Here is a 26,115-nt window from a genome sequence, read left to right as displayed (position 1 = left end):
TCAACCACTGATTCAAAATGCTTTGCAGGAACGTATCTCGGAATAAAAGGAGCCCACTGTTCGGTACAAAAGACCCAGCTGTTATACACTGCCAACCTGCTTTGAGCTGCAAAGCCTCTCACTCGCCCCCCTTTGCCATAAATCAGATAATGTAACAGTAGCACGCCGCTGTGCTTCATGAGAGAGAGATACAGATACAGCGAGGCAACCCTGTGCTCCCACTCCCACGTCGGGATACAATTGAAAGTGGTACAGATGAAATGTACCACTCGCGGCTAACTACAGCTGTAAGATAAATACTGTGCCACAGACTGCTGTGGTGGCACACAGGGATTTGTCTCCGCGTGATAGACCATGAGTGTGCATGCTTTGTGATGCAAACACACACACACATAGCGAAAACATGGATTATTTTTTAACGTTATAGACCGTTTGCATGCATGTTCCACTCTGAGGATGATGTTTAACTGCTCCATTAACACAACAGTGCCCTCTGAAATGTTCACTAAATATACACAGAACAGAGAGAAATACATGGAAACTTTGTGAATTACATACAATATACTGTGGATGTGTTAAATATTTTGACTTTGTTGCAACATGCAGGATCGTTTTGCAAGTGGATGGACCAGCATAACGTAATACACACACACACACACACACACACACACACACACACACACACACACACACACACACACACACACACACACATACCTAGCAAGACGGTAAGGGGGAAAAAAAGGATTGCACTGAGGCAGCTTGCCGAAGGGCAGCCTGCCAAAAGAGTGGGAGAGGGAGAGAATGAGAGAGAGAGAGAGAGAGAGAGAGAGAAAGAGAGCGAGCTCAGGGGGAGAGAGAGGGAGACGGGGCAGGAAAGTCCTTACATAGCCCACAGGAAGAGCTGTGTCAGGGCAGGAAGCTCCTTGTTTGGGCATGGAGGTTTCCTGGCTGCCTTGAAGACTGACATTTCCTCTACTGGTTGGCTTCTGGAGAGGGGATCACATGCAAGCTGGAGGGAGGCTGCAGAGGTGGTGTTGGTGGGCTGCCGGTCGGACTGGGCTGGGCCCACTCTCTGGTTTCAGCTCCGGCGCTCCCTCCCTCCCTCCCTCCCTCTGTTGTGCCTCGCTCTCAGTACAGCCTGCAGCTAGCGGCTTATTGCCGTAGCAGAGATTTCACAGGCCAGCGTTTATGTTCTGCACCAATGACATACAGGCTGCTACTGAGCAGTCTGGTATGTATGTGTTGCTCTATCAGCATAGGGTTGTGTTTACTGCATCGATCATAGGGGGGGCTGGGGCAGCATGGGGAACATGTGGTCTGCATCTGCATAGAACTATATGGTTGTGTTGGATTTACTATGATATCATATGTGTTCAAGATTTAGTCTGCATTAGTGGTCTCTGTTGGTCCAGATTGAAATGATTTAGCATCTATCCGATGGATTGCCTGGATGTTTTAATACAGATATTTAAACCAAGATGACTCCTATGACTTTGGTGGTCTTCTGACTTTTCCACTATTAAGGTCAACATGTATTTTGGCTTATGACCGAATGGTCTACGTGCAAAACCGATGACGTTCCAGTCAGTTTGCTTTAACGTACCTAAAAACATGGATTCAAAGTCCAAATTAAATTAAATTCACTTTTTTTTGGCTGCTGTCTCCAGCCTTCGGTCACACCTCATTCTTGGACAGATTCACATGAAGGGCGGAAAGTGATTCACGGATTTGGCTAGTAGTGCATCATTTTCAACTTTTGGGACGCAATGATTTAAATAACTTGTGTGTCTGTACTTGATTTGCCTGATTTCCTGAGCTGCATGTATCTCTTTTCCCATCTTGTCCATGCTTTAGTCTTAGAACTTTAGCTCTTCCACAATGTGTTTGACTTCATGAAAGGCAATTGTAACATTTTGGTCACCATAAATAATTAGTCAATGGAACTTTATTCTTATTTTCTTATAATTTGTTCAATGAAGAGAATTGAAAAGAATGATTGAATTTTGTATTTTGAGCCCCGCCCACACTGCTTCCATTTAATTTGCAGCAAAGACCAGAAGGACACCTGCTCGTCGTGTTTTAACTCTCCCCGGTTGAACTGCCGTTAGTGATGCTGGTGACCTGTTTGCTGTCCTCCTCCACCTTTTCTTTTCTGAAGCTGTCAAAACGGCATCCAGAAAGTTAAACCCAGACACTTTCCTCTCAATAGTTGCAGCCATGTTGTGGGCTCATGCTTCATTGCTTATTGATTGGCCATCTGCGCCTTCGTGTTTACAATAAACTTGCCCCTCTCCCAGACAGACAGACAGACAGACAGACAGACAGACAGACAGACAGACAGACAGACAGACAGACAGATGTTTCCCAGTAAACAGTGAGTGCTCCAATCAGACATAAATCTGTAAAGTGACAAGTAAAGTCCTGCACCTGCTCTCTCTCTCTCTCCCTTTCTCTCTCTCTCTCACTCACTCACACACACACACACACACACACACACACACACACACACACACACACACACACACACTAAGGAAAAGCAGCAGACTGAGGAAAGGGAATTAAACGAGGGAGGATGGACAGTAGACAGGCAGCAGGGTGTGAAATACAGTCCTAGACACAAACAATCACAAATAAACACACACGTCCACACACACTCACATCCATGCCGTCTGACATTTACACCTACAAAATGAGGCCCACACACTCCTGCTTTTCCTACCGCCGTGTTTCTCTGGGTGATTACCTCATAACACACAGCAGTGGAGGCCCGCTGCTTCTTAGCATCTCTGGCCTGGTGTGAGCGGTCACGGTGGTGTGTGTGTGTGTGTGTGTGCAGCTGCAGGGAAAGTGTGTGTGTGTGTGTTGCAGTAAGGGTTCAAGCCCGGAAGTCGTGAGCAGAGCTATCGAGGGAGAACATTGTTTAGCATGAAGAGATAAAAAAAAAGCATATACAAATTAGAGCATAATGTATGTTAAAGGTAAAAATCAAATAGAGGGATGTTAAAGTGGCCACAGGAGGATGGATGAGGTGTGTTTGGGAACAAAGCGGCGAGTAAACAACCATTCATTTAGCTGCAATTTCTCCTGGTTTTAATGCTTTGGAGGAAAGAGAGAGACCCGCATTCTCATCCTCCCAGCAACGTTTTCGCCCGCTGGTCTGGGTAGAATACCAGAAGAGGGCTGGGGTCATTACTCACCACGGAGGACTCTATTAAGCGGCAGCATACAGAGCTAAATGTGCACAGACTAACACATGCACGCACACACCCTGAGGTGTAGAGGGAGCCCGCTGAAGTGTGTGTGTGTGTGTGTGTGTGCATGTACGGGTCAAATGTGTGCCCCTCTGTGTGTGTGTGTGTGTGTGTGTGTGTGTGAATTATGCTTAACTGCAGGGATTTTTCCAAGCTGCAAAATAACACACACAAGCTGCACACACACTTTGTAATCTAGCACCATTACTGGGCGGCTTCACGTACATTAGAGGATGAAAATGATGGAGGGCAGGAGGAGATCGGGCCATTGAAGGGGTAATTTTACTGAGGGGGCATCTGAGGTATTTATAGCCAAACGATTGAAGCGGTGAAAGCGTGCCGAGTTGATGATCTGATCACAGATGTATCCTAATGGAAATAGGATAGCCCAGGAGACAGTGATGCACGGCCCAGGCTGGATGTTCCAGCCGACTATATAGAAAAACTTTGCTTTGCCCTCACCTTGTCAAACATTTCAGTGCCCCCCCCAGGTTAAAGTTGGGTTATAGCTGTGGTCAAGGCCCACGACTTCACTTTGGCAGTAATAACCTGTCAACTGTTTCACATTAGGGAGCGTAAAAAGCCTACATATACACTCGACAGAGCTGACAGATGCTGACACGCCACCGCATGCAGTCGCAGGCCCTAAATGAGGAGCCATCGGTGTGGATGTGACAGAGATGTGGCTGTGCTCGGCTTGCCACAGCTACTGCTAACTAGCTGCTAGGAGGGCAGACAGGGGGGGGGGGGAAGACAGATAGAGGAAGAGGTAAAGAGGATGGATGGCTTGGATGATCTACATAAATCGTCAGAGAATTAATTACATTGTAGGAACAGTTTGACATTTTTTGGCAAATGCACTTACGCTGCTTTCTTTGAGAAATAGGAGGAGCCTGATGGCGCTCTCATGTCTGTAAATATGAAGCAGTGGGTTTTGTCACCTTTGGAGAGATCCGGGCTACCAGTCGTTATGACATGTACCTACAGACATGACAGCCAATCCCAAAATGTTGAACTATTCCTTTAAACGTTGGCAGACCCTCTGTGAGTGCTGACCTGAGATCACCAGGTCTAAAACACACACACGTTGATGTAAACCATTGCTACATGCGTCGGTGGACAACCGAAGCTCCCAGCAGGTATCCCGGCCCGCTCCGTCCGCCCAACATCCTCCTGCTCCCAAAGGCGCAGCACACTGATGACATCAGCTGGCGTGAAAGTGGCCATTAGTTCCACCTCATCACTGTGGGACAAATATAGCAGTACAAGGCTTTCATCAGACGTGGAGGACAGCTGTAGTGAGGGGGCGGCGAAGGAAACCTGGCCAGATGATGATACACATTCACTGTATCCCTCCTCCCCCCAAATCTCACTTCTCCCACTCCCTCGCGCTCATGCTGTCACCCCTGAGACTGATAACACCTTATGGCTGCAGCATATAGGCACATGTAGAATGGGAAGGCACGCATGCACACACACACACACGCACACATGTTTACCTAATTCTACATTCTGTCCACGCAGGAATCTCCAATTTTTTTGTTGTTGTATGTGATTATGGCTCAGCCTTTAAATGAGGCTTAGTAACAGCCAGATGACAAGTGCTGCTTTTGTGATACCTGGTGCTGCATTATGAAAGCAGAGCAGCGACAGCACACACTAGCATTGTCGGCGTAAGCCAAAACTATAAAACACGAAGACAAAGGATGTCTCTTGCCACGGCTGTTACTCCCAATTCTATTATCTTTGGCCTTGAACCAGTGAGATTGTTTTTCTCCCCCCCCCCCCCCCTCTTTCTGTTGTGTGACTAAACCTTCATTTCTGTGGCAGATTACAGTATTTATTATCGGTCCGTTCCACAGGTATTACCTTATAAGTGAGTTTTATTTTTGGCCGAGCATGGACACGATAGTTGTGTTCAGTGCACCTGTTCTGTGGAAAAGCAGGGATTGTGTGTGTGTCTTAGAACAGGTGGCTGTGGTGTTGGATCCGACACCTGGCTTCTGCCTTTTGAGTGACAGATGGTTAAGTCACGACAGGGCACATCTGGAGGGGGAGGGGGGTCTCTGATACATCAAAAGCTGAGGGAGCGAGTATCGAGTAAGACACAGGAAGCCCTGATCTGTTTTTTATTTTTGAGAGGTGGTTTGTTGGTTTTGTATGGACTTTATTACTCGGGGCTTGAAGGGTCTGTAGCAGTTTACCTCATGGAAATATGCAAATGCCTCAATGGCCAGGAACATGTAAACAAAGGCCAAACTATATATAGTAAATGTGGTTTGAGTTGTATTCAGTCACAAAGCCTGCAGACATACACACACACATACTCGCGCATAAAGCACTGCAGCTCTCACCTCTAATCTGCGCTGTTGTGACAACTGGTGGGTTGTGCTGAACTCTTGAACTACGGTTCAAGCAAAACCCAGTGAACCTGCAACATATCTCGACTGCTTTTTCGTGGAATAAGATGGATCGTAGAAACGACGCGGTACGGCCCTAAAAAAAAGGCCTTAATCACAGCCCGTCTACTACTACTTAATAATATTTAATGTAATATATTTATGCTTGTTTTGTTTGAACTATTTAGGAGCTGATGTTTTGTACGGTGCCGTCAGAAGCCTCTAATTTGCAGTAGGAAGCCATCTGCTGCAGAAACATGCGTCCTCTGATAAAAACAGACAAGTCTGGGAGAGGCATGACTGCATTTATTTACCCAGGCTCTGAGACCTCGCTCAGGGATTTGCTTATGATAGTCATGCTCACAGACAGAAAGGAAAACAACTCGAGACCACTTACTAGCCATAAAACATAAAGACTTCGGCGGGCTTGTTTGCATTTCAGAGCCACACAGGTGCCTTTTGTGAAGCTGTAGTGTGCTTGATGCCGAGTTGAAGAGGTGTCATATTTGGAGGTACTTAAGCATGCACCCTTTTTGTTGTCTGTTTCAAAGCCACGCACTTCAAACAAGCATGGCTTATTAAGTAGAACTAAAGTTGCCAGGACACCTGTAAATCTCCTTTTGTGAACCGCAAATCATTGCAAAGATGCTGGTGAGGTGTGCTGCCCTTACGTCTGCTGTGGTTTGACACCCGGCGGGAAAGCAAATTTGTGAAGTTGATCATCTTTTATGTACTTCAGTGTGTTTATGAAAGCTGAGCGTGTGTTTGTGTGTGTTTTATGTTATATAACCATCACGGAGACATAATTGAATTGAGGTGGACGGCTACATTCTGTCCAGGTTTGCCGTTCTTGCACTTTTCTGACTGATGTTTGTATCAAACTTTCACATGTCGAGCAAGTCTCCTGAACTCCGAGTCTAAATGTTGCAATCTACCTGAAATTGATTTGAATAGCTGCGAGGCGGCTGGAAATCAAGCGGTTTAAATATAACCTCCTCATCCCAAAAGGCTCAACAGGTGTCGGAGCGCAAGGCGCAGAGCCGGAGAACGCACCTGACGACTGTATCAGTGTTCCCTATTGACGTGATAAAAAAACACTTCCCAGCGAGGCAAAGCAAGGCTCTGAACATTAGATCAATGGAGCATATTTAAAAGACATTAGAGAGCAGTCCTACTGTCATATCCCTGTGATAAAGTACAAGAATCTAGCCTTCCAGCATACAGCGCCGTGTCTCTATGAAGGCGATCCTCCAGTGTCTCTCCTCTCGCGCTCCATCTCCTCGGAGAGATGAGGATAGCCAGCGGTGCTCCGGGTCGTCCTACCTGACACCGGTCTCTCCCCAGCGGTCCGGGAGATGTCAAGGGGTGAGGGCAAGAGGAGAACGGATAGCTACCGGCCCCGGAGCCCCTCGCTCGTCTCTCTAACTTGCTCACATTAAAGAGATCTCTAATCACTGCAGGGACTTGGCCAATGATGTGCTTATCAAACGGCATATTTCAAAAAGGCATCTTAAAAGGCCCGAGGGCGAAGAGGCAATAAGAGCACATTTGTATGTGGATGAAAGGGAAAAGTGTAGACAGACCTTGCATCAGAATACAGAGGAGGGGGGGGGGGGGGATCATTAGCATCTCCAGCAAAATATGCACAACTAGAGAGGGAGAGCAAGGTAGGGACAGACGAGGAGAGAGAGAGAGAGAGAGGGAGGGAGAGGTTGTAGTGGGGTCTGGGAGAAAAGAGCGGTTCTTTTCGCCATTCGTCCTTTTTTGTTTTACAGAGTTCCCAAAAAGAATAAGAGAACAAATACATTTTTGAACAAAGGCAGGGCTATTGAAGTGGAAGCCTGTTGGGGACACGAGGTGGCTCCGTTGTGGGTTACAACAGAGCGGAGCCACGACGCAACCCCGGCTCCCAACTCCTCCCGCACCTCCCCGAACAGAACAGGCTCAGCGCGTGAGCTTTGATATGCGACGAGGAGCCTTGAATCAGAGCGAGAGGATATGATGGGCTACACAATCCCCCCCGTACTCTGAGGGATATCGGTCGGCTGTATTTCCAGCAGTTATGGACTGTGACAGTGCCGGTTGCGATGTTGTCTCGCTTAACACGAGAAAGTGCTGAGAGACACAGTCTGCGGTTTTCGACATTGAGTAAAAAAGCATGGCAACATGAGAAAGTTTTGATGCGAAAGCTGCCGAATGACTCTTGATTTGCAGCCAGGGACCAAAATAATGTCGTAAACAATGACAGGAAATGACTGAATTCAGGATCTCAAGCCACACAGGGAGGCTTGAGATCTGCCCAGACAAGCTGGATGCGGTTCTGGAGTGGAGAGCGTCACTTTTTTAAACACCATGCTGATTTCACTCAGAGGTCAACCACGGTGCTGATTTGTGTTTTAGTATATCCTCTTACGTGTGTGTGCATTTTCATTTATCCATTCAATTGTTTCACCCAAGAAAATGAGCCGTTGTTCGCTTCCGTTGCTATTTTCGTTGTGGAGTGTTTGTACGTACTCAAGCAGAGACACATGGACACACACCTGCGAACTGTGTCAGCAGCTGAGAGGGCGGTGTCCAGGTAGATCTGTTTCATGGGGATGCTGAGGTTTAACCAGAAGATGCAGAACACGGCAAATTTAACACAATTACCCACTTACACATCAGCACGCAGACACAACAACTGCATTAGTCAGAGTCTATAGACAAATAATGTATATAGCACACAAAAGCCTGCATACGGGCATACAAAGACACACACACAAACACACACACACTTCATCAGACCAAATTTAGAAAGTCAATTTGGGATCAGGAGACCAATTATCTTAATTATTTTCCTTTTCCTTCCGTCACTCTTGACTTCGACTTGTTTTCCTGCTTTTCTATTTTAGCTGCGTTTGCATTTGTGCATATTTTGGTTTATTTCACAACACGAAATTACTCCAAAGCTCCGGGAGAAAAACTAAGGAGGGTTCTTGTCGACATAGGCTTAAAAAAACCCCCCGAAGCTGTTTTATTTTCATACTCGAACGTGTAGCAAGAATTTCTTGCATGGGGAACAGCGGCAGATGCATAATGACGGTGCGAAGAGGTTGTTATTATATTCTGCTTGAAAAACCAAGGGAAACAGCAGTTAAACCGTTAGGGCCGGTCTGTTCAGCTTCACTCGTGCAACAATTCAGCCTAACCTACACGGATATTGCCCAATTGTGTGTTACAGCTCATTCGCTGCGGGGTGACAGCGTCTCGCCAAGCACATTTGCAGAAAAAGGAGGTAATTATCTTGTGATGGATTTCACCTGCGCCCTGTGAAAATAACCCAGTGCATGTCTAACTTGCGTTTAAAAATATCCTCGTCCAGAAAAAAAATATATATATTTTTTTCTAACAGCATACAGATTTTTTTTTTTTTTTTGCCTAAAGATCCAATTGCTGGAAGTCTGTGTACTCAACAGTAAGGGCCAGCGTGTATCATAAAATCTTAAAATGAAATGGAAATTTAGATAAGCTTAATATCTTCAAGAGCATGTTGGATCTAGATAAGAATTCCTCATCTTCAGTGTTTATAGGCATGGGAGTCATGCGTTACTGTTATCATTAATATGGGGTTCAGTCTGAGAACAGTGATTGAAACGGAGCGTTTCAATAAGATCACGCTGTGCAGATTTTCCTGCATATGAAAGGGAGGTTCTCAGTGATGGGAAGTCGCGGTATAAATCTACACTAATAATCTGCATACAATTAACATATAAAATGACGGGATGTGTGATGTTCATGTATGAGGGATGTGCATGACCAAATGAAGGATGGTGTAATGTAATGAAACGGCAACAATGGAAATATTTTTAAAAAGGCACAGAAGTCGGACAATAAATAGTATGAGAACAAATATACATATATATTCATATTTTTATTTATATTTCAGTTCTGGGAGGATATCTTGTACACCAAATATCCCATTGGCAGTTAAGCGCATTCAATGTGTTTAGAAGCCAGAAACAGTCACTTGTTTTAACAAACACAAATACAAAATAAAGATAACCACAAAATAATGAACTGCATTTATATAACATACAAAAGAATCCCATGCCTACTCAGTAGGTAACTTCAACATTCCAGCTCTTGAAGATGTGGATATTTACATTTAAGTTTTACAAAAATATACTTTATAGTTTTTCCTCCTTTTTTTTTTTTGCTTACATTCTAATGAAATGAAGCGGTGCCCTCATAGCTCGTCCCTTTTCCTTCCTCTGAGTATGACTTACATTCTGTAACAAAAATATTCACTCAACCCTTAAGGCGAGATGCAGTGCATCCTCTATCTCGCGCGCACAACATCAGCAAGGCTTCACAAAAAGGCACCAAATAACGGGAGCGGGAGTCTTGTTTAGTTGAGTTGATTTTTTTTTTTTTAAATGTTTTTAGTTTTTCATTTCTCTATTTTTCCATATAACCAAGTGATATGTCACATGTGAGAAAGAGAGAAAGAGATAGTACCAGTGGATGATATTTACAAACAGAAACTAACACCACTCTTACTCATGCTTGAATACTTAAGTGCTTCTTTTTTTTTTTTTTTCCAAACAATGTCAAAACGTATCACAGCATCATCACTACATAATAGAGGAAAGTATGTAGAAAATATGGCCCTGCTCACTTCAAATAATACAATGCAAATATGCAAATCATTTTTCACATCAATGGTACCAAAGAATGATAAAAACGAAACATGGCACATGTACAATATACATATATGGTAGCTTATGTATATCATTCAATGTCTCTTGTAGCCTACTGTATGAGTGCCTGCAAGGGCGAACGTGCCTTAGCACCACAGCCGCTGGCAATCTGTCTCTTGATTTCTGTGTACCTAATAGCAGAGACCCGTCAGTGCCAGTTTCTGCGCTCTATCTGTTGAGTCCCTTACGCATTTGAAGTGCTGCGTCTGTTTTTGCTGAAACAGAAAGAAATCCCTTTTCATCTTCTATTGTCTTTACCGAGTCCTTGACTTGTCTTTTTCTCTCTTTCAGGTAAATCTCAAGATTCACCTAACACTGCACAGGGAGCAGACGAAAAAAGTGCTTTTTGGAGGGGAAAAAACAAAGTCTTTTGATGCTGATTTCTTTCCCCTCAAAGAACCTTAAGGAAGGAGAGGAGCTGAGAGACTCTAAAAAAAGTTTTTCTCTTTCTTAGCAGATCTCGATTGTCCTTGGTGAGAGAGTGGTCTGCATGTCTGATAGCGGGGTGGGGATGGGGGAGCTGTAGATGTTGGAGACGACTGAGGAGGGGAAGGAGGAGGCCAGCTGGGACTGAAAGGTGCTGGACATGGACACCGAGGGGTAGGTGGTGGCGATGGAAGGAGACGGATAGGAAGTGTGGACGGGAGAGGAGTAGCAGGAGGTGACGGGAGAGGGGTAAGAAGACACTGGAGAGGGGTAGGACGTGATGGGAGAAGGGTAGCTGGAGGCAGGCGATGCTGCTGATACCGGCGCCGCTGCCGCCACCACCCCTCCTGCCTTCTCTGCTTTCTTGTCCTTCTGCCGTAGGTGGATCTTTGTGTGCCTCTTCCTCTCATCGCTGCGGGCAAACTTGCGTCCGCAGATCTCGCAGGCGAAGGGCTTCTCGCCGGTGTGAGTGCGGATGTGCGTTGTCAGGTGGTCGCTGCGGCTGAAGTTGCGCATGCAGATGCGGCACTGGAAGGGTTTCTGGCCCGTGTGGATGCGGATGTGACGCGTCAGCTCATCGGAGCGCGAGAAGCGGCGATCGCAGGTCTCCACGGGGCAAGCGTAGGGCCTCTCGTGGGGAGGTGTCTTGCTCGGCCGGGTGGGGTACTTGCGCATGCGGCTGGGTTTAATCAGCTGGGACTGGTAGACGCTCTTTAAGTCCTGGGAACCAGTCTGGGTGGCAAAGGCCTTGATGGTAGACAGAGGAGTGAGGGAGGGCTGGCTTGACTGACTCTGGAAGGGCTTTTGGTCAGGGGGCACCAGGCTGATCTCTCCCTGCTGCTGAGGGAAGAGGTAGTCAGGAATCATGGGCACGGGGAAGCTTGTGTTGCAGGTCTTGCCATTGGGGTAAGCCGGGGGAGGGTACTGAACCCCTCCAGCCGAACTGGAAAAAGCCTGGCCTTGGTCCGGGAAGATGTCAGAGTTGGGGCTGGAGTAGGTTGGGGCGGCTGAGTAGATGGGGTTGGGTTCGTTGTGGTGAATGGAGGAACTGAGGCTCTGAGATGAGGAGGAGGTAGAAGAGGAAGTGGAGGACGGGAGGGATGAAGAGGAGGACGAGCTGGTCTGTGAGGCAGCGGAGGAGCTGGGGGTGATATTGCCCATCAGACCAGTGAACAGGCCCAGGATGGGCTCCGCCCAGAGGCTGTTGCTGCAGGTGGTGGCGGGCTCCAGGGTGAAGCGGCCTGTGTAGGAGATGGGGGGCAGCCTCTGGGTGGGGTAGGTCTGGTCTCCCACTGACTTCTCACAGTTGAACGGCATATCAGGTAACGTATCTGCAGAGAGCACAGAGAGAAAGAGGAGACATTAATCAAACTGTCAATATCCAAAAGGGAGGGAGAGGGGGAATCCTGCCAGGGCGGTGGACAGTGTGTCACCCATCTCTTCTGAGACATATCAGTCAGGAGCCCACACAGAGAAACCCCCTCGAACTCAACTCTCTCCTTCTAAACTCCAAAACTGACACTTCCAAACCTCAACTAGAGCTGCAGCGCAAGCTTTCCACGCTTGCATTTCCCTCTGCTCACACACTCTCGATCTTTCTTTCATTGTTTTGCTCTTCCTGTCTTGCACACACACACACACATACACATGCACACACACACACTCGCATTCTTGAAGCCCATCACAGAGCCTGAGGCAATTGATTACCGAAACTGCAGTTCAGCTGGTTTAAGGAATGCAATTTGAATTGAGCTGTAGGAGTGTCTAGAGGCATGCGGTGACTGAGCAGTGTTTAAGTCCTCCGAGAGTCGAGAGGGATTCAGAGCCATCAGTACATTTATATCAAGTCAGATGGATCTTTTTTATTTATTTATCTGATGTTGTTTATATTTGAATTATCATTGTTTTTATGTCAGCTAATTAAAAAATGAACTGTAAAATTTCTCACCATAAGCCTCGATGAAACAAATGAATACAGACTCCTAACTAAACAGTGTCAGCTGTAGTAAAATGATAAATAAATATAGCAAAGCATAAATAATAATTAAACTTATGCAGCTGTTTATTCCTCTCAACTCTTTTTGTGGTTTTAGTTTAGCTCAGCAGATGTGCTGCGATCTTCCATGTTGTTTTACACCGGAATCAGAGGAAAAGCAGGAAAAATCTCCAGATCTTACCTCCAGCAAGGTGGTCGTACTGGTCTCCTGGCTCCCCGGAGCCAAAGCCTGCACCTTCGGGTGCGGAGGCGGTGAGGAAGGGGGTCCCTGCAGAGCTGAGCATCATCACCTCCTCCAGCTTGGGGTAGTTATCCATGGGGGAGTGAGGGAAGCTCAGGGGCTCTGAGATTTGCAGGGCTGGCAGGATCATCTCGGTCTTGGCTGCAGCCATCCTCTGCTGGTGCTGGTGCTGCGCTGGCGGCTGGTGATAAGTGCAGGGAGGCTGGATGCACACTGGCAGAGCGGTGCCTCGCCGGTGGAGGTAATCACTTAGCCCAGCTCAGGGAGCGCTGCACACTTCTGCTGCTGTAGAGGAAGATGCTGTTTTCTTGCTCCGTGACTCTTGTGCTCCAGTCGTCCTCTTCTTTTCCTTTTTCTCTCTCAGAGATGAGTAAAGATCCTCTTGTCTTTTCAGAAAAAAATCAAAAGTGTCCTTTATACTCATTCCCTAAGATCCATCAAAATTAATCAACAGATCAATCTTGATTTTTGCATCTATGCATTAAATGACTTATCCAGTCAGGTTTTGACCCTCTTGGATGGATGTTGTTTTGAATTGACTTTGTACTTTTGTTGTGATATGTCTCAGTAAGGGAGTTCTGTGTGTTTCTCTATCTATCGCTGCTCTAACAGTTGCTCTTGTGGGCTCTCAGGGCTCTCTCTGAGCGGAGAGGTTTCCCCGCTCCTTTTATACCCTCCTGCCGTGACGTAGATGTCCATATTAGGAGGGGAGGAAGCCCATATTTAGGCACTGCAGTGGCACATGACGCTGGCCTGGGGGAAAGCAGAGTGGAGAGACTTTATATTAAGCCCTAGCAGTAAATTGCAAAGACAACGCCGCTCTTCCTCTGGCCCGAATCAATGTATCTTCATAGGCGAACAGCTCCGCGAGACAGCAGCATAATTCTCGCGCTCTCCCGGTCGCCCCATAGATTTGATTTGGATTTCCCATCTGTGCGGCAGGCTACGCTGCTACCGGAAAGCCCGGCTCCGCCGTGCCTTATAAGGTCGTGACTACATAAGGACCTATTCCGGTGGGTTTCCATTTCCCTGTCCTTATTTGGAACTTCCTAAAGGCAGCGCTGATCGCTGCTTGGCAGTGAAGTGAATGAGAGGCTGGAGTGCAAATCATGTCCAAGGCTCATAATAACTAATGTGAGCAGCAGAATCCCGCGTCTCTGTTTTTAAAGCGCGGCTCCGGCTCCACTGTGAGACGTTATACGTGAAGCGTTCCGCGCAGCAGAGGAAGCGCTTTCGGCTGCATTCACTTGGTTAATGTTTAAAAAGGTGAAGGCTGCATGCCTGCGCGCTCCATATTCAACCATAAATGCAGCAATCCCGTGTCCTATTTATTATACACATAGTTAATATTCCACCTAAACGAGCAGAAATAACATACAAGTCGATTAAAAAGTGACTTCTTTCTTTTATATATTTATTTATATTTCCCCGAGTTGCCGTGCATAAAGCAGTCGAGGTTTATTGATTGTGGATAATAAACCGACGTGTTAAATTGATTTTGACATTTGACACAAGCGAGTTGTGTTCCTACGGGCTACGGTTTTAAAAATATAAGAGTGTGCAAACCCTGCCGGCCGGTGGCAAACTTGCTCTCATTTAACTCCCCATCTCTCCCGGCTGTGTCATTGATTAATGAGAACGGATAGCCGCGGATGCTGACGAGGTCGCGGGCCGATCCGTCTAATTGAGGGGTGTCCCCGGCTCAATATTCGGGGAATCTCTCTGCCACTCAGCGGCCTAATGGGCCGCATTAACAACGCTGCGCACAGCTGCCGGGGCGCCTGTGGGGTACCGATGTCCCCCCTCGGCTGCTCCGGCTTCGGCTGGCGCGCCAGCACTGCTCGGCGGATGCTGACGGGAAATCAATGTGTTTCCCTCGCTGCTGACTGGATCTATACGCGGAGCAAACTCATTGGGAAACATCGCGGGCAGGACACTTTGAGGCGGCCTGGGAGAGGGAGGGAGAGATGCTGCTGATGCGTTGGAGAGGGCAGCGCAGGTGAGATTCACCCTTCTTCAAATATCATTTCCAAAACACTGATTGTATCACTTTTAAACCATTCAACATCCCCTCCATCTACAGGGGCTGCTGCCATAATAATCACCAACTTAATCCGGCATGGAATAACATGACTGCACTGGATGGATGGAGATTTAGATGAAAACAAAACATAATGCAGGTACACACACAGCACTGTAGGTTTTTGGTCTTTACTGGATTGCATTCTCTCCCAGGCGTTTCCCATTCAGCCTCTGGCAAATCTCTCTGTTTACCCCCATTAGACTGATAGCAAAAGTCTGTCATATATTATGGATGATGCGGAGCAGAGGCTCCTTCACAAAAATCCAAATAAACCTGAAGTGGAGGGCGCAGCTGGAGAATGTGTAATGCTGTTTATTCATACAGTCGGATACATATAAACGCTCAAAATGTAATCACCTTTTTGAAAGTATGTGGCACTGCACAGCGGTGTTGTGTTTATAGGAGGGGAAAAACTGTGTTCCCCACTCCACACGCTCCAAACACCTGAGTTTACGTTTTTCTCTTCACAGCGAGGGATTTGCCACTGTGTCCGCCAGACCGGAGGCCAATAAAGATCAGGAGCTGAGGACATCACGAATGGTGAGTTGCACCGAAATGTAAACTCCTCTCGTCCACATCCCCGGCTTTCAGGCATCCGTTCTTTAACTGAGGTTGATGAATGTGTGGCGAGGCGAAAGAAGAAAGAGCAGAGAGTAGCAGATGAGAGAACTCATCATCTGATGATGACAATGTAATAAAATCAGGTTAGGGAAAACTGTTGGAAAAGTAATAAAGTAATAAAGATGATAAACAGTTCACAGTGGCTGTTTGGGCCTCCCTTCACTCTGGTTGCATGGAGGGGGTGGAAGCCAGATGCTGTAAGGGCAGGGGAAGGAGAATTAGACTGTGTGTGTGTGTGTGTGTGTGTGTGTGTGTGTGTGTGTGTGTGTGTGTGTGTGTGTGTGTGTGTTTGTGCCTGTACATGTGCATGATTCGTGCTCTGTTGTATGTGTGTGTGTGTTTGAGTCAGCCGGTTCATTCTCCTCAGTGTGTTCCCCATTGCTGCCCACACACACACACACACACACACACACACACCAGCCAGAGGAGCCCTTGCCTGATGAAACTCCAACGCACTACCAGTCGGTGAGAAAGAGAGGCTCTCCCGCTTACCTACGCAGCCGCCACGCCCCTGTTCACACGCACAAACACGCCCAGCACCAGCGTTGGTTGATGTTTATGTAATCGTGCCCCAATCTGCCGTGGAGAAAAGACGAGGAAGTTGATAAGGGAAGAAAAAAAAAAGAAATAGAGAGAGTTGAGGAGGTGGAATGTAAAAATAAAGGGAGGGAGAGAGAGCGAAGGAATAGAGATGGAGAAGGTGGGAAGGCAGGAGGGCGATAGAAAAACAGAAAATAGAAAGACCAAGAGAGAATCCTCACACCCACATACTGTACGTGGGAGCAAATACCGAGCTTTGCGCTGGCATTTGTCGGCAGCCAATCAATGCCAGGCAGGCAGGCAGTCAGGGAGACGGGACAGACAGGCGGACAGGCACTCCCGCTCCTCCGCCACACCTCCTGGGCCGCCAACACACCTACAGCGGGGCAATCCCCTCCCTATTTGCATACAGGTGTGTTCGGCCTCGTGTGCTCCCATGATGGGCGAACCAAGATTAGAGGGTGGACGATGACAGTTATCAAAGGCTGCGTGTTACATAATGTAGCAGAGAGGAGGGGGAGGAGGGACTAATGTGATGACAGAGAGAGATGGTCCTGGTTATTTTGGAGCTATCGTGGTTTCATTTTTCCCGGCAGGATGGGGGAGTGAGTGGTGGCTTTTAAGATGATACAAAATGAAAAGTGGCATTGATGCGTCGGGGGCCCGTAACACACAGTGAGAGTTGATAAATGAATGGGAGAAGAGGGGAGGCCTGATCGTCTCGGGCAGAGTGGCATACTGAATATTAGCCCGTAGCCTCAGAGGGATGGAGAGAGGAGCAGAGGACATGATAGGAGGCGATTTGATAAATGTACGTTTTCGCCCCAGCTTTTAAAGTCAGCAGGGCTGACCTTTTACAGGCAGAGTGAGATGAGCCTGGGAAAAGACAAACCAGAAACTCAGAGGAATCTGGCAGAGCAGCAAGGCTCGCAGGAGACCTTCGGTCTAATAGACATGCACGGAAAAGCCGACCGGCTCTAATGGGATTGTGGGAACGGCCGTCGATGAGGACATCCATTATTGCACGTCCGTTTGAAATACGTGACACGTCGACTCAGCACTGCAGCCGCCATAAACTTTGGTTCACACGTCGAAATCCAAGACGTTACCATTACAATACAATGCAGAAGATTACAGCACACAACACCTGTTGCTGCGCTCGAGCAGCCAGACGGATTGCTCCTCCGTTCAGAGGAGGCGAGGAATGCTGCTGTGGAATGCCGGCCTTGTGTTCGCAGCGTAGTTGTGATTATGCGGGTAAGATCACACGTTTTTTTTTTTTCTTTCTTTTTTTTTCTCTCCTGTGGAAGCTGACCTACTAAAGCTTTAGGCCCGCGGTGACGACGTTTTGAAAAACAATCTGCTCGAGCTTCACAGTCACTGCAGGCGTCGAGCTCCCTGTCATATTACCCCAGAGGCGGGATAGGTGTCGGCATATCGCACAGAAACAGGACCCCGGCATCAAATAGCCGCTCTATCTGCTTATCTGCCTTGTCGTTGCCTCCTGAAGGTGGTAGGTGACAGAGAGACAATTACCCAACACAGCAACAAAGCACGCCCCGCCGCGTCCCCGAGGGTGTGTGACTCACTGGGCCCCCGGCCTGTTTTGTTTGATGCCTGTGACAAAAGATCTGACCTCTGACCTTTTCTGCTCCGAATGACTCACCGGTAGCGAGCTGAAAAACCAGGGGCTTCCCCACACCGTGTAGCGGTCACAGTGCAGCGAGCGGGTAACATTTAAAGGTTGCCACAAAACACTTTTCTGTGTTTGTCTGCGCTGCGTGAGACGAGATCTGTGGGCGGCGAGACCCCGGCGTGCTGAGAGGAGTGAGTTTGAGCAGCTAGCGCGTTAGCTTAGCGGATCAATGACCACTGAAGCCACGGCTCAAAATAAAAGATTCTATTTTTAACAAAAAGGCCGTTGACGTTGTACCCGCCCACATAGGTCGCCTCGAGGCACTCTCTGTGTGTGATATAGATGGGTAATTAATAACTCAAGTAGTGCACTTAAAGGTAGAGTACGTCATTTGGAAAGAATTTTGACTTTGAACGCATTGCCGTACCTAAAAAGTCCCGCCAGAACGCCAAACGACGGCTGGAGATCGGAAAAGTACAATCAGGAAGTAAGCGTTGACAGAAAGGCGGGCCGTCCAATTATTTTCTCCGACCAGACTTTTTTTGGGTGTGCAGGGATTTTACAGTCCTGCCACGGCCACAGATGACATTTTTAAAATGTCTTTATGTCAGAGCATTTAATCTATTGATGGCTATAGAAAGTGTACAATTTACTTGAATATTCCCGTTTTTAATCCACTTGATACGTCTACTCCGCTCCATTTCAGAGATAGTATTGTACTTTCTACTCCACTACCTTTATGTCACGGTGAAGATCTGAGATAATGATGCTTTGTGTTTTTCTTAACCAAACCACTATCTTTAACAGCATATAAAGTAGTTAAACTTACACCAACTAGACTGCAACAAGACTAAAATGCTATTATTAAACAGTCAATTTAATACTATTTATACATATCAGTTAAAAAGACTTTTATCTATGATAGTTTAAGTACTCATATTTCTGTACTTCTACCTGTACTGCAGTATTTTTTGTATCATCGGTACTTTCGTCAGCGTCTTATTAGGCACAGCGTTGTTGTGTTGCGCCTCGTTGCACCGTGACAAAGCTCCTTATTGACTGATTGACTGAGCTGACTAAAACCAACTGCTCTCCACTGCTGACGTCTTCATGTGGAGAGAGAGAGGGAGAGAGAGAGAGCAAGAAAGATGTGGTCTCAGCGTCCAGACTGAGCAGCGACTGGTTTGTTGTCTTTAGCGAACGCGTTTGGGTGTGACTCATGCACACACGTACTCGACGCAGACAGAAAAACCTTGGAGCTCGCAGACCTGTTTTCATTCTACTGCAGTCGTCAGATTTCTGTTGGGAATTTAAACTTTGCTTTGAGTCCACAGTCATGTGGCGCTCTGCCAGTCCACATCTGTTTATGTGGAAGAGCCGCTCTGTGCAGCGTGGGTTAATTCTTGCATCAGACAGTCGCGCCGTCACCCTTGCTCACTCCTCGACGTTCAATCTGAGAATGGCGAGAAAAGGGCAGATAATCTGTTTTTTTTTTTTTATCTTTTTTTCTCTCTGAATCAAGAGTGATAAACACAAAGCAAGAGGAGCTGAAAATTTGGTAAACTTAGCCTGAAATCACCCCGTCTCTCAAAGGATGACCTGTCTAACCTGGTGTAATACAAACAGGCAAGGCCTACCCACACACACACACACACACACACACACACACACACACACACACACACACACACACACACACACACACACACACACACACACACACACACACACGCCTTTAAGTTGTTCTCCAGAGTTTATTTGAGTTTTGAGTCAGATCACAACTTGCCAAGACAAATAGACTCCTTGGGTCCAATGGCCAAAGCTTTTTTTCCCCCCCAATAACTTGCTGAAGTGAAAATGACAGGCGTGGAGCGGCACATCTGCTCAGGTGAGAGTTATTTGTTTTGTAGTGTCGGTGCTGAGGTAAAGTGAGGGAGTAGAGAGGGGTGAGAGGCGGAGAGATAAATGGGGAAGGAGAGATAGTGAGGAAGGAGGAAGTGATGGAAAGATGGAGCCAGAAAGTGACAGAGAGTGAAAGAGAAAGTGACTGTCGCTGGGTTGTTGACAGGTGTGCCTCAGGGCAGGTACGACAGGTTGATTCAGGTAAGCCCCTCTCCCTCCCTTCCTCTCCCCCACCTCCTCCAGCCCTCCCCCTCTACCCCAGCCGAAGCCTGCCGATGTGGGATAGCCTACAGGGCTGAGGAGACAGGTCTCCATCTGAAAGCCCCGTACCCCTTTTACGATAATCATTTAACTCCGAGTGCCGTACGTCGACAGGCATGACGAGTGACGAGGCAGACAAGACGACAAACAACAGTTACGGCAACTCTCCTTGTATGCTTCCAAGGAAAAAAAAGGGGGAAAATCAAGGATTGGAAGGAGGGTGCAATGAATACATGAATAACTGTCAGAAGCATTTTTTTTTAGAGAAAAAGCTTGAGGGCCAAATGTCCGTTTGAGTCACTTAAACTGAAGATTCAGCGGCAGATTTTCTAAACTCAATCTCTGCAGCAGTCGGACAATAACGCATCTTAAGTGATGAGTAATTATAAGTAATCTCATTTGCTCTAATGCTTTAAATTCACATTATCTATTACACATTACCCGGGTCAGAGTTGTCTCCTTTTCTGTCTCTTCACGCGAGGACTTGGCGTGCAGGTTAATGGTGCGACTGGATTAAGGAGACTAGATTCATGCATAATACAGGCATTTACCTTAATGGGAGGAACGTGACTGAGGAGCGGTGTTTACATTAAAGGAGGGTGAGAGTTCAGCCGAGCTGAGGGAATATTTTTCTGCCTACGCTGGCGGCAGACGGTGTAATGAATTTCTATAAAGCGCACTGCAAATAAAAATAAAGACACACAAAGGAGATTGCATGTTGATGGTTGTCGGGTGATGCTGACGAGGAGGAAAGGGCGAGGATGGCGTTGAGACTTGCAGTAGTGTACACTTTGTGAAAGTCATCCAGTAGCCTCGGTCTAGTTTTTTCTTTTTTTTTTTTCTTTTTTAAATCACCCTCTTCTGCTGCCAGAGTCGAGATCGTGGAACAGTAATCTCAGTTAAATCCCAGGATTTTGAACACAAGTGCGAGGAGGAGAGCTTTTATATTATCTTTATTGTACACTTTTCAACGAGAACACACACACACACACACACACACAGACACACACACACCGTTTGTTCACACATGTTCCATTATTTGTGTTTGCCTTCCAACATCGTGCACGTGGCGCGTTGAACCCACTGCAACACACTCGTGATGGCGTCCGAGGGGCCGATGCAAGTACATGTATCCACAAGTGTGCTGACGGCACACACCCAGCATATAGCCTGACACTCTGTTGGCCGCAATACACCGCACAATTAAAATAAATCTCCTACGAAGGCCACATGGAGCTGCTTTTTTTTTTTTTCTAACAGCCAAACAGGGGGAACAACTCCATAGCAACACGAGAGAAATGTTTAATGTGAGAATATTTGGATATGCACGGCTGGAAACATAAACAGGCTTAGTGTCATAATTTAGTTAGGGAGAGGATTTCTCTCAGTATTGACTTAAAGTGTCGAAGAAAGGGAATAGCGTGAGTTGGAAAGTCGTGAACTTCAATTTTTCTCGCAGTGGGATTATGACAGTGTGTGTTCTCATTACGAGCACACAGACAGCCCTCCGTGGGTCTCACTCTCCTCGTCGTTCTCTCTCCCCATCTATCTCTTCCTTCCCAGACAGCTTTAGCAGTTCAAACCCTCGCACTGCGGCATTGTCACACACCACACTGGTTGCCATGGAGAAATAGTCCTCCTGGTCTCCAAGGTACCCGAGCCTATTGTCTTTGGCTTCTTTATTTAGATGAAAACATGATTTGTTGGAAGAGATCTACTTGTTGTTGCGCTGCTTCTCTTTGCTGCCTTTTCTTTCTTCTTTTCTTCCTCCTCACCGGCATCAATGCAACGTCGCACGACGTGCATTGTTTCATTCTTCTCCTTTCCAGGAGTTTTGACTGTGCGCATGTGTGCGTCAAGCTCGCCTGATGTTTTGTAGCAATTAATTTCAGTGTGTCTGCATGTCAGCGCCCCAGGAGGGGGGGGTTGTATAAAAGTTTTCCCCATTGCCACAGCTCTCGCCAGGGCTTATAATTGCCTTCTATTACCAGGGCTGAGTGTCACAGCCTGTCTGTCACCAGGAGACTAGCGACAGATGATGAGGGAAAGGAGTTGCAGTTTTCCTATTGCTGTTCTTTTTGGCATATATCTATGTATGTATATATATATATATATATATATATATATATATATAAAGACAGATATATATATATATATATATACAGATATATGTGTTTGAAGCCTCTCTGATTAATTAGTGAAAATACCTTAAATTGGATCATATATATATATATTATATATATATATATCTCAGCTGTGATACTTCTGTGATACAATCAACAAGCACTAACCTTTGACCCTGTTTATTTGCGTGTTTCCAGCTCCACTCACAGCTGTCAGCAAGCTGCTACTTCTGTAGTCGCTGGCAGCGCGGCTGAAAACCAAACAGGAAGTGACATCACGTCCGCTGCTCCGTGATATCACTGGGGCTTAGTCGGAGAAAAACGACAGAGTGAAAGGAAGAAAAAAAGGGGCAGAGAGAGAGAGAGATAGTGTGGAGTGCGGCTGTGCGGCCGATTGGGTGGAAAGAGGAAGCCGTCTGTGTTTCGTTCTCATTCACTGGCTGTGGCTCAGACTTCCCAGACTCTGTGGTCTTGTTTAAGGCCAGCCAGACAAATAAACTCATCCAATTCAAGTCACTTATCTGCTTAATCAGAGGGGCGACAAACGCACCGTCTTCGTCTCTTGCTTTACTCTCAGATGACCGTCTTGGATCACCGTCTATAAAGGGTTTTTTATAATAAACATTTTGGGGCAAGACTTTGCTGACGTCAGCAGTTGCTAGACATTTGCTAATTCTGATATTCCTCATGTTTTTTGCACTTTGTGGAACTAATTACCTACAAATGAATGTAGTTGTGTTAACCTCGTGTTCATTTAAATAAGTGTAATGAAGGGAAAGGAGTGTAAATCAGAGAGAATACATGTGGGATTGTGAAACACTAACCTACTCAAACGTACTGTATGTAACCATGAGACTTAATCTTCTGTCAAATATCCGGTGTGTGTTTGTGTGTGTGTGTGTGTGTGTGTGTGTGAGAACTGCCAGATCACACCGATACACATTCTTTTGCATGCGAGGTGATGCAAAAAGTGGAAGGAGAGGTTTCGGAAACTGTGACGCTTTGCTTTGTCAGCGCTGGGTGCAAGGCAGGGTGAGCTGAGCGTTTTGTGGCAGAGGCGTGCGGCAGCTTGTTCCGCTGGCACGGAGGTTAGACGCTGAATGGAGTGGGTGCAGGTAAACATGCTAAAACAGGCCCGTGAGGGCTTTGCAACACCGCTGTTGACACCTTTCATGTTCGTGCACTTACATTTTCTCAGTGTCTGACGTCACAACCGTGTCTTTTTTTTTTTTTTTTTTTTGCATCTAGACGATTCATGTTTCAGCATTTTAGAGTGACAAATTGGGGTTGAACTTTTGATTGGGCTCAAACAAGAAATAGGTCATTTCCTCCTCAGTACCTGAATCATATCAGTTACTGTAAAACTCTTTTAGGGTCTGCCCCCCCCCCCCCCCCCCCCCCATTCCCCCCTTCCCCCCTTAACAATCCCACCCTCCCCCTGAGATAGTCGAGTTTCATCACTCAACATTTGTTGCTATGATGATGATGATGACGGTTGCATCGATGATGCTGTTCTGACTGGGCTTGCTAGGAGCCACAAATAGGCACAAATTGTTTTGAAAGCAGGCTTCATTTTCTAACATTCAGAATGGGGAACCAGAGAAAATGAGTCAGAGCAGATGTGTCAAGACGCTGACACCTACTCCAGATCAGTTTCTGTGTGATGGTTTAACAGGGAGATGGAGCCTACAGGGGTTAATGGAAAGATGGTCCAGGAGCAGTGTTTACAGGAAGGGTGGTGTTGAAAACACTGAAATGTCAAAGAAGGGGAGCCGACCCGCCGTGAACAGGACAAATAAACCAGCAGTTGTACTATATGGGTTGTTGGGAATTGTCAAGCATATCCACACACACACACACACACACACACACACGTATAAATCCATGTCTCTGCTCGGTGAAAAAGCCAGCGGGGAGAAGGGGAAGCATGTGGGTGAGAGGGGAGGGGAAGGAGGGGAGGACTGTGGGAGAGCGGCAGGAGGGAAGGGAGAGGAGGTCTGGAGAGAGGCCAGGGGAACTCCAGACTGCCGTTACCCAACATGCTCTCCCAACAAGGGGCTGGGAGACTGACTGCTGCTGTTGCTGCTGTAGAGACCCAGAGAACAGGGAGAGGGGGGGCACACACACACACACACACACACACACACACACATGATCTCATGTACACCCTAACCCCCTGACACACACTGCCGTGGCTGTGTCGCCATAGTAACACACTGACCCCCAGCCTTAAAGTTACACTCTGGAGTCTGATCTCCTGCCAAGTCCTGAGTTGTGGGGTGGACTAAATCTGCCTATTTATAGCCGGCCCTTTGGCTCCTTTTCTACCAGTGACAAAAAGGGCTAATCTGCCTTCTCTCAAAGCCCTACCACGTCTACCTATCAGCGGCCTATCTATAGACCAACACTAGCAGAAGGGACGGGGATGGTGTGAGTTAGGGATGGAGACACAGAGCTGGGAATAAATGAGAGGGAATGTGTAGGAGGCAGGAAGTCACAGAGAGGGAGAGAAAAAAGAGAAACACAATGAAATAGAAAACGACCCTGACACGTTGCTGCCTCTGATTACATGTTCATCTTTTCTTTAACCCCTTAAACCAAAAAAAAAAGAAGTGCTGGGCCTGACATTGATATTAAGGACAGTCTATATTTACAAGATCAAGGCTGGACATTTTCTGTTTGATAACAGCCAGGAAGTTCTCAGATTTACACCAATCATGGACGCATACCAGACTTTGGCTAACGTGACTCGGCAGTGCCCGCGGTAATTGTCCCGCTATCGGCTTCTGCTCCCTCCCAGCCAGACTGAGTTGACCAGGCCACAGTGAGCAGTCCGTAACTTTAGCCAGACTTTAACCCGCTCTGGCCCTGGCTGAGGTCCAAGTCCACTGGCCTCTTTCTCAACCCGCCGCGCTGATACTGAGCTAACGCTGGCAGCTCACAGAGGTGGGTTCAGTCGAGGCCTCGCAATCCCCTCGACACAAAGGCAGACAGGAGAGGAGCTGCTCCGGTAAAAGGGGGCTGATATTGATACTGCCCGGCCCTCTAAAGATATATTCAGACGTGATCAAATCTGAAGGCGTTCAACAATGTTACACGGCTCCAGTCATGTCTGCTGTCAGTGTGATTCATTCTTGATCTTTTTCACATTCTTTTCTCCCCATAGCTTGTTGGATATGATTTTTTTTATCTCCACATATTTCTTTTTCTGCACAACTTTGCATGTTCCATTCATCTATTAATAGCAAAACACCTTTTATGTTTTTACCCCTTCCCTTTTTTCTGCGGTCTGAAGCTAATCAACCGTACACGTCAGTAAAATAAGTTGATTGTATTCTATTCTTACACCGACGTGACAACAGATCCAACAGGTTTCTGGCGTTTCAGTTCCTCAAATGTGCCTGCTGGTAAAATAACTGACCTGAAGTCTGTAATGATGCACGCATTTTCTGTCATTTCAAACCGACACCGGTAGTTCTGCTCCCTCGTACACAAGCTGATCGGTGACGACGACGCCTGTGTCACAACTAGTCAGCTGTCAGTCTATTTTCTGTCCAGACTCCATTCATGTGGTCATCATCGGCTGTTAAGCTTTTCCTGGCGAACTGTCCTGACTTCACTAGCTCCTCTCTCAGCGCCAAGGCTCACTAATTGGCTTGATCTGTTTCCTTTGTGGCAGACTGCGTCACACAGTCAACTTAACCTCAGCCCAGACATAAGTATATTAACGTGGTTGTGTATAAATAGCTCAGAGAACTTAAATTAAACCCCAATGTATGTGGAAGTGAGTATTTTGGGCACCTGTGATCTTGTTATTGGGGTTAAATTTAGCTCTGTGGTCCTCGGCGAGGAGTGGAAACAGTGACAGGGACCTGTTTTGCCACTGCACACTTC

At 46.8% G+C, this 26,115-nt stretch overlaps 1 protein-coding gene across 1 annotated transcript; it reads right to left on the bottom strand.

Annotated features, from left to right (window-relative positions):
• Positions 1 to 9,544: 9,544 nt before the first annotated feature.
• On the bottom strand, positions 9,545 to 13,694 carry egr1 (early growth response 1). Its single transcript, XM_084009760.1, has 2 exons — positions 12,996 to 13,694; positions 9,545 to 12,149 (listed from the first exon to the last, which is right to left on the bottom strand). The coding sequence occupies exons 1-2, from the start codon at positions 13,204 to 13,206 to the stop codon at positions 10,843 to 10,845; spliced, it is 1,518 nt and encodes a 505-aa protein (XP_083865886.1). The 5' UTR covers positions 13,207 to 13,694; the 3' UTR covers positions 9,545 to 10,842.
• Between the last annotated feature and the right edge of the window lie 12,421 nt (positions 13,695 to 26,115).

This window comes from Eutrigla gurnardus (genome assembly GCF_963514095.1).
Source record: "Eutrigla gurnardus genome assembly, chromosome: 5".
In the NCBI taxonomy this organism is placed as follows: Eukaryota; Metazoa; Chordata; class Actinopteri; order Perciformes; family Triglidae; genus Eutrigla; species Eutrigla gurnardus.
This window is presented reverse-complemented; position numbering and strand designations above follow the sequence as displayed.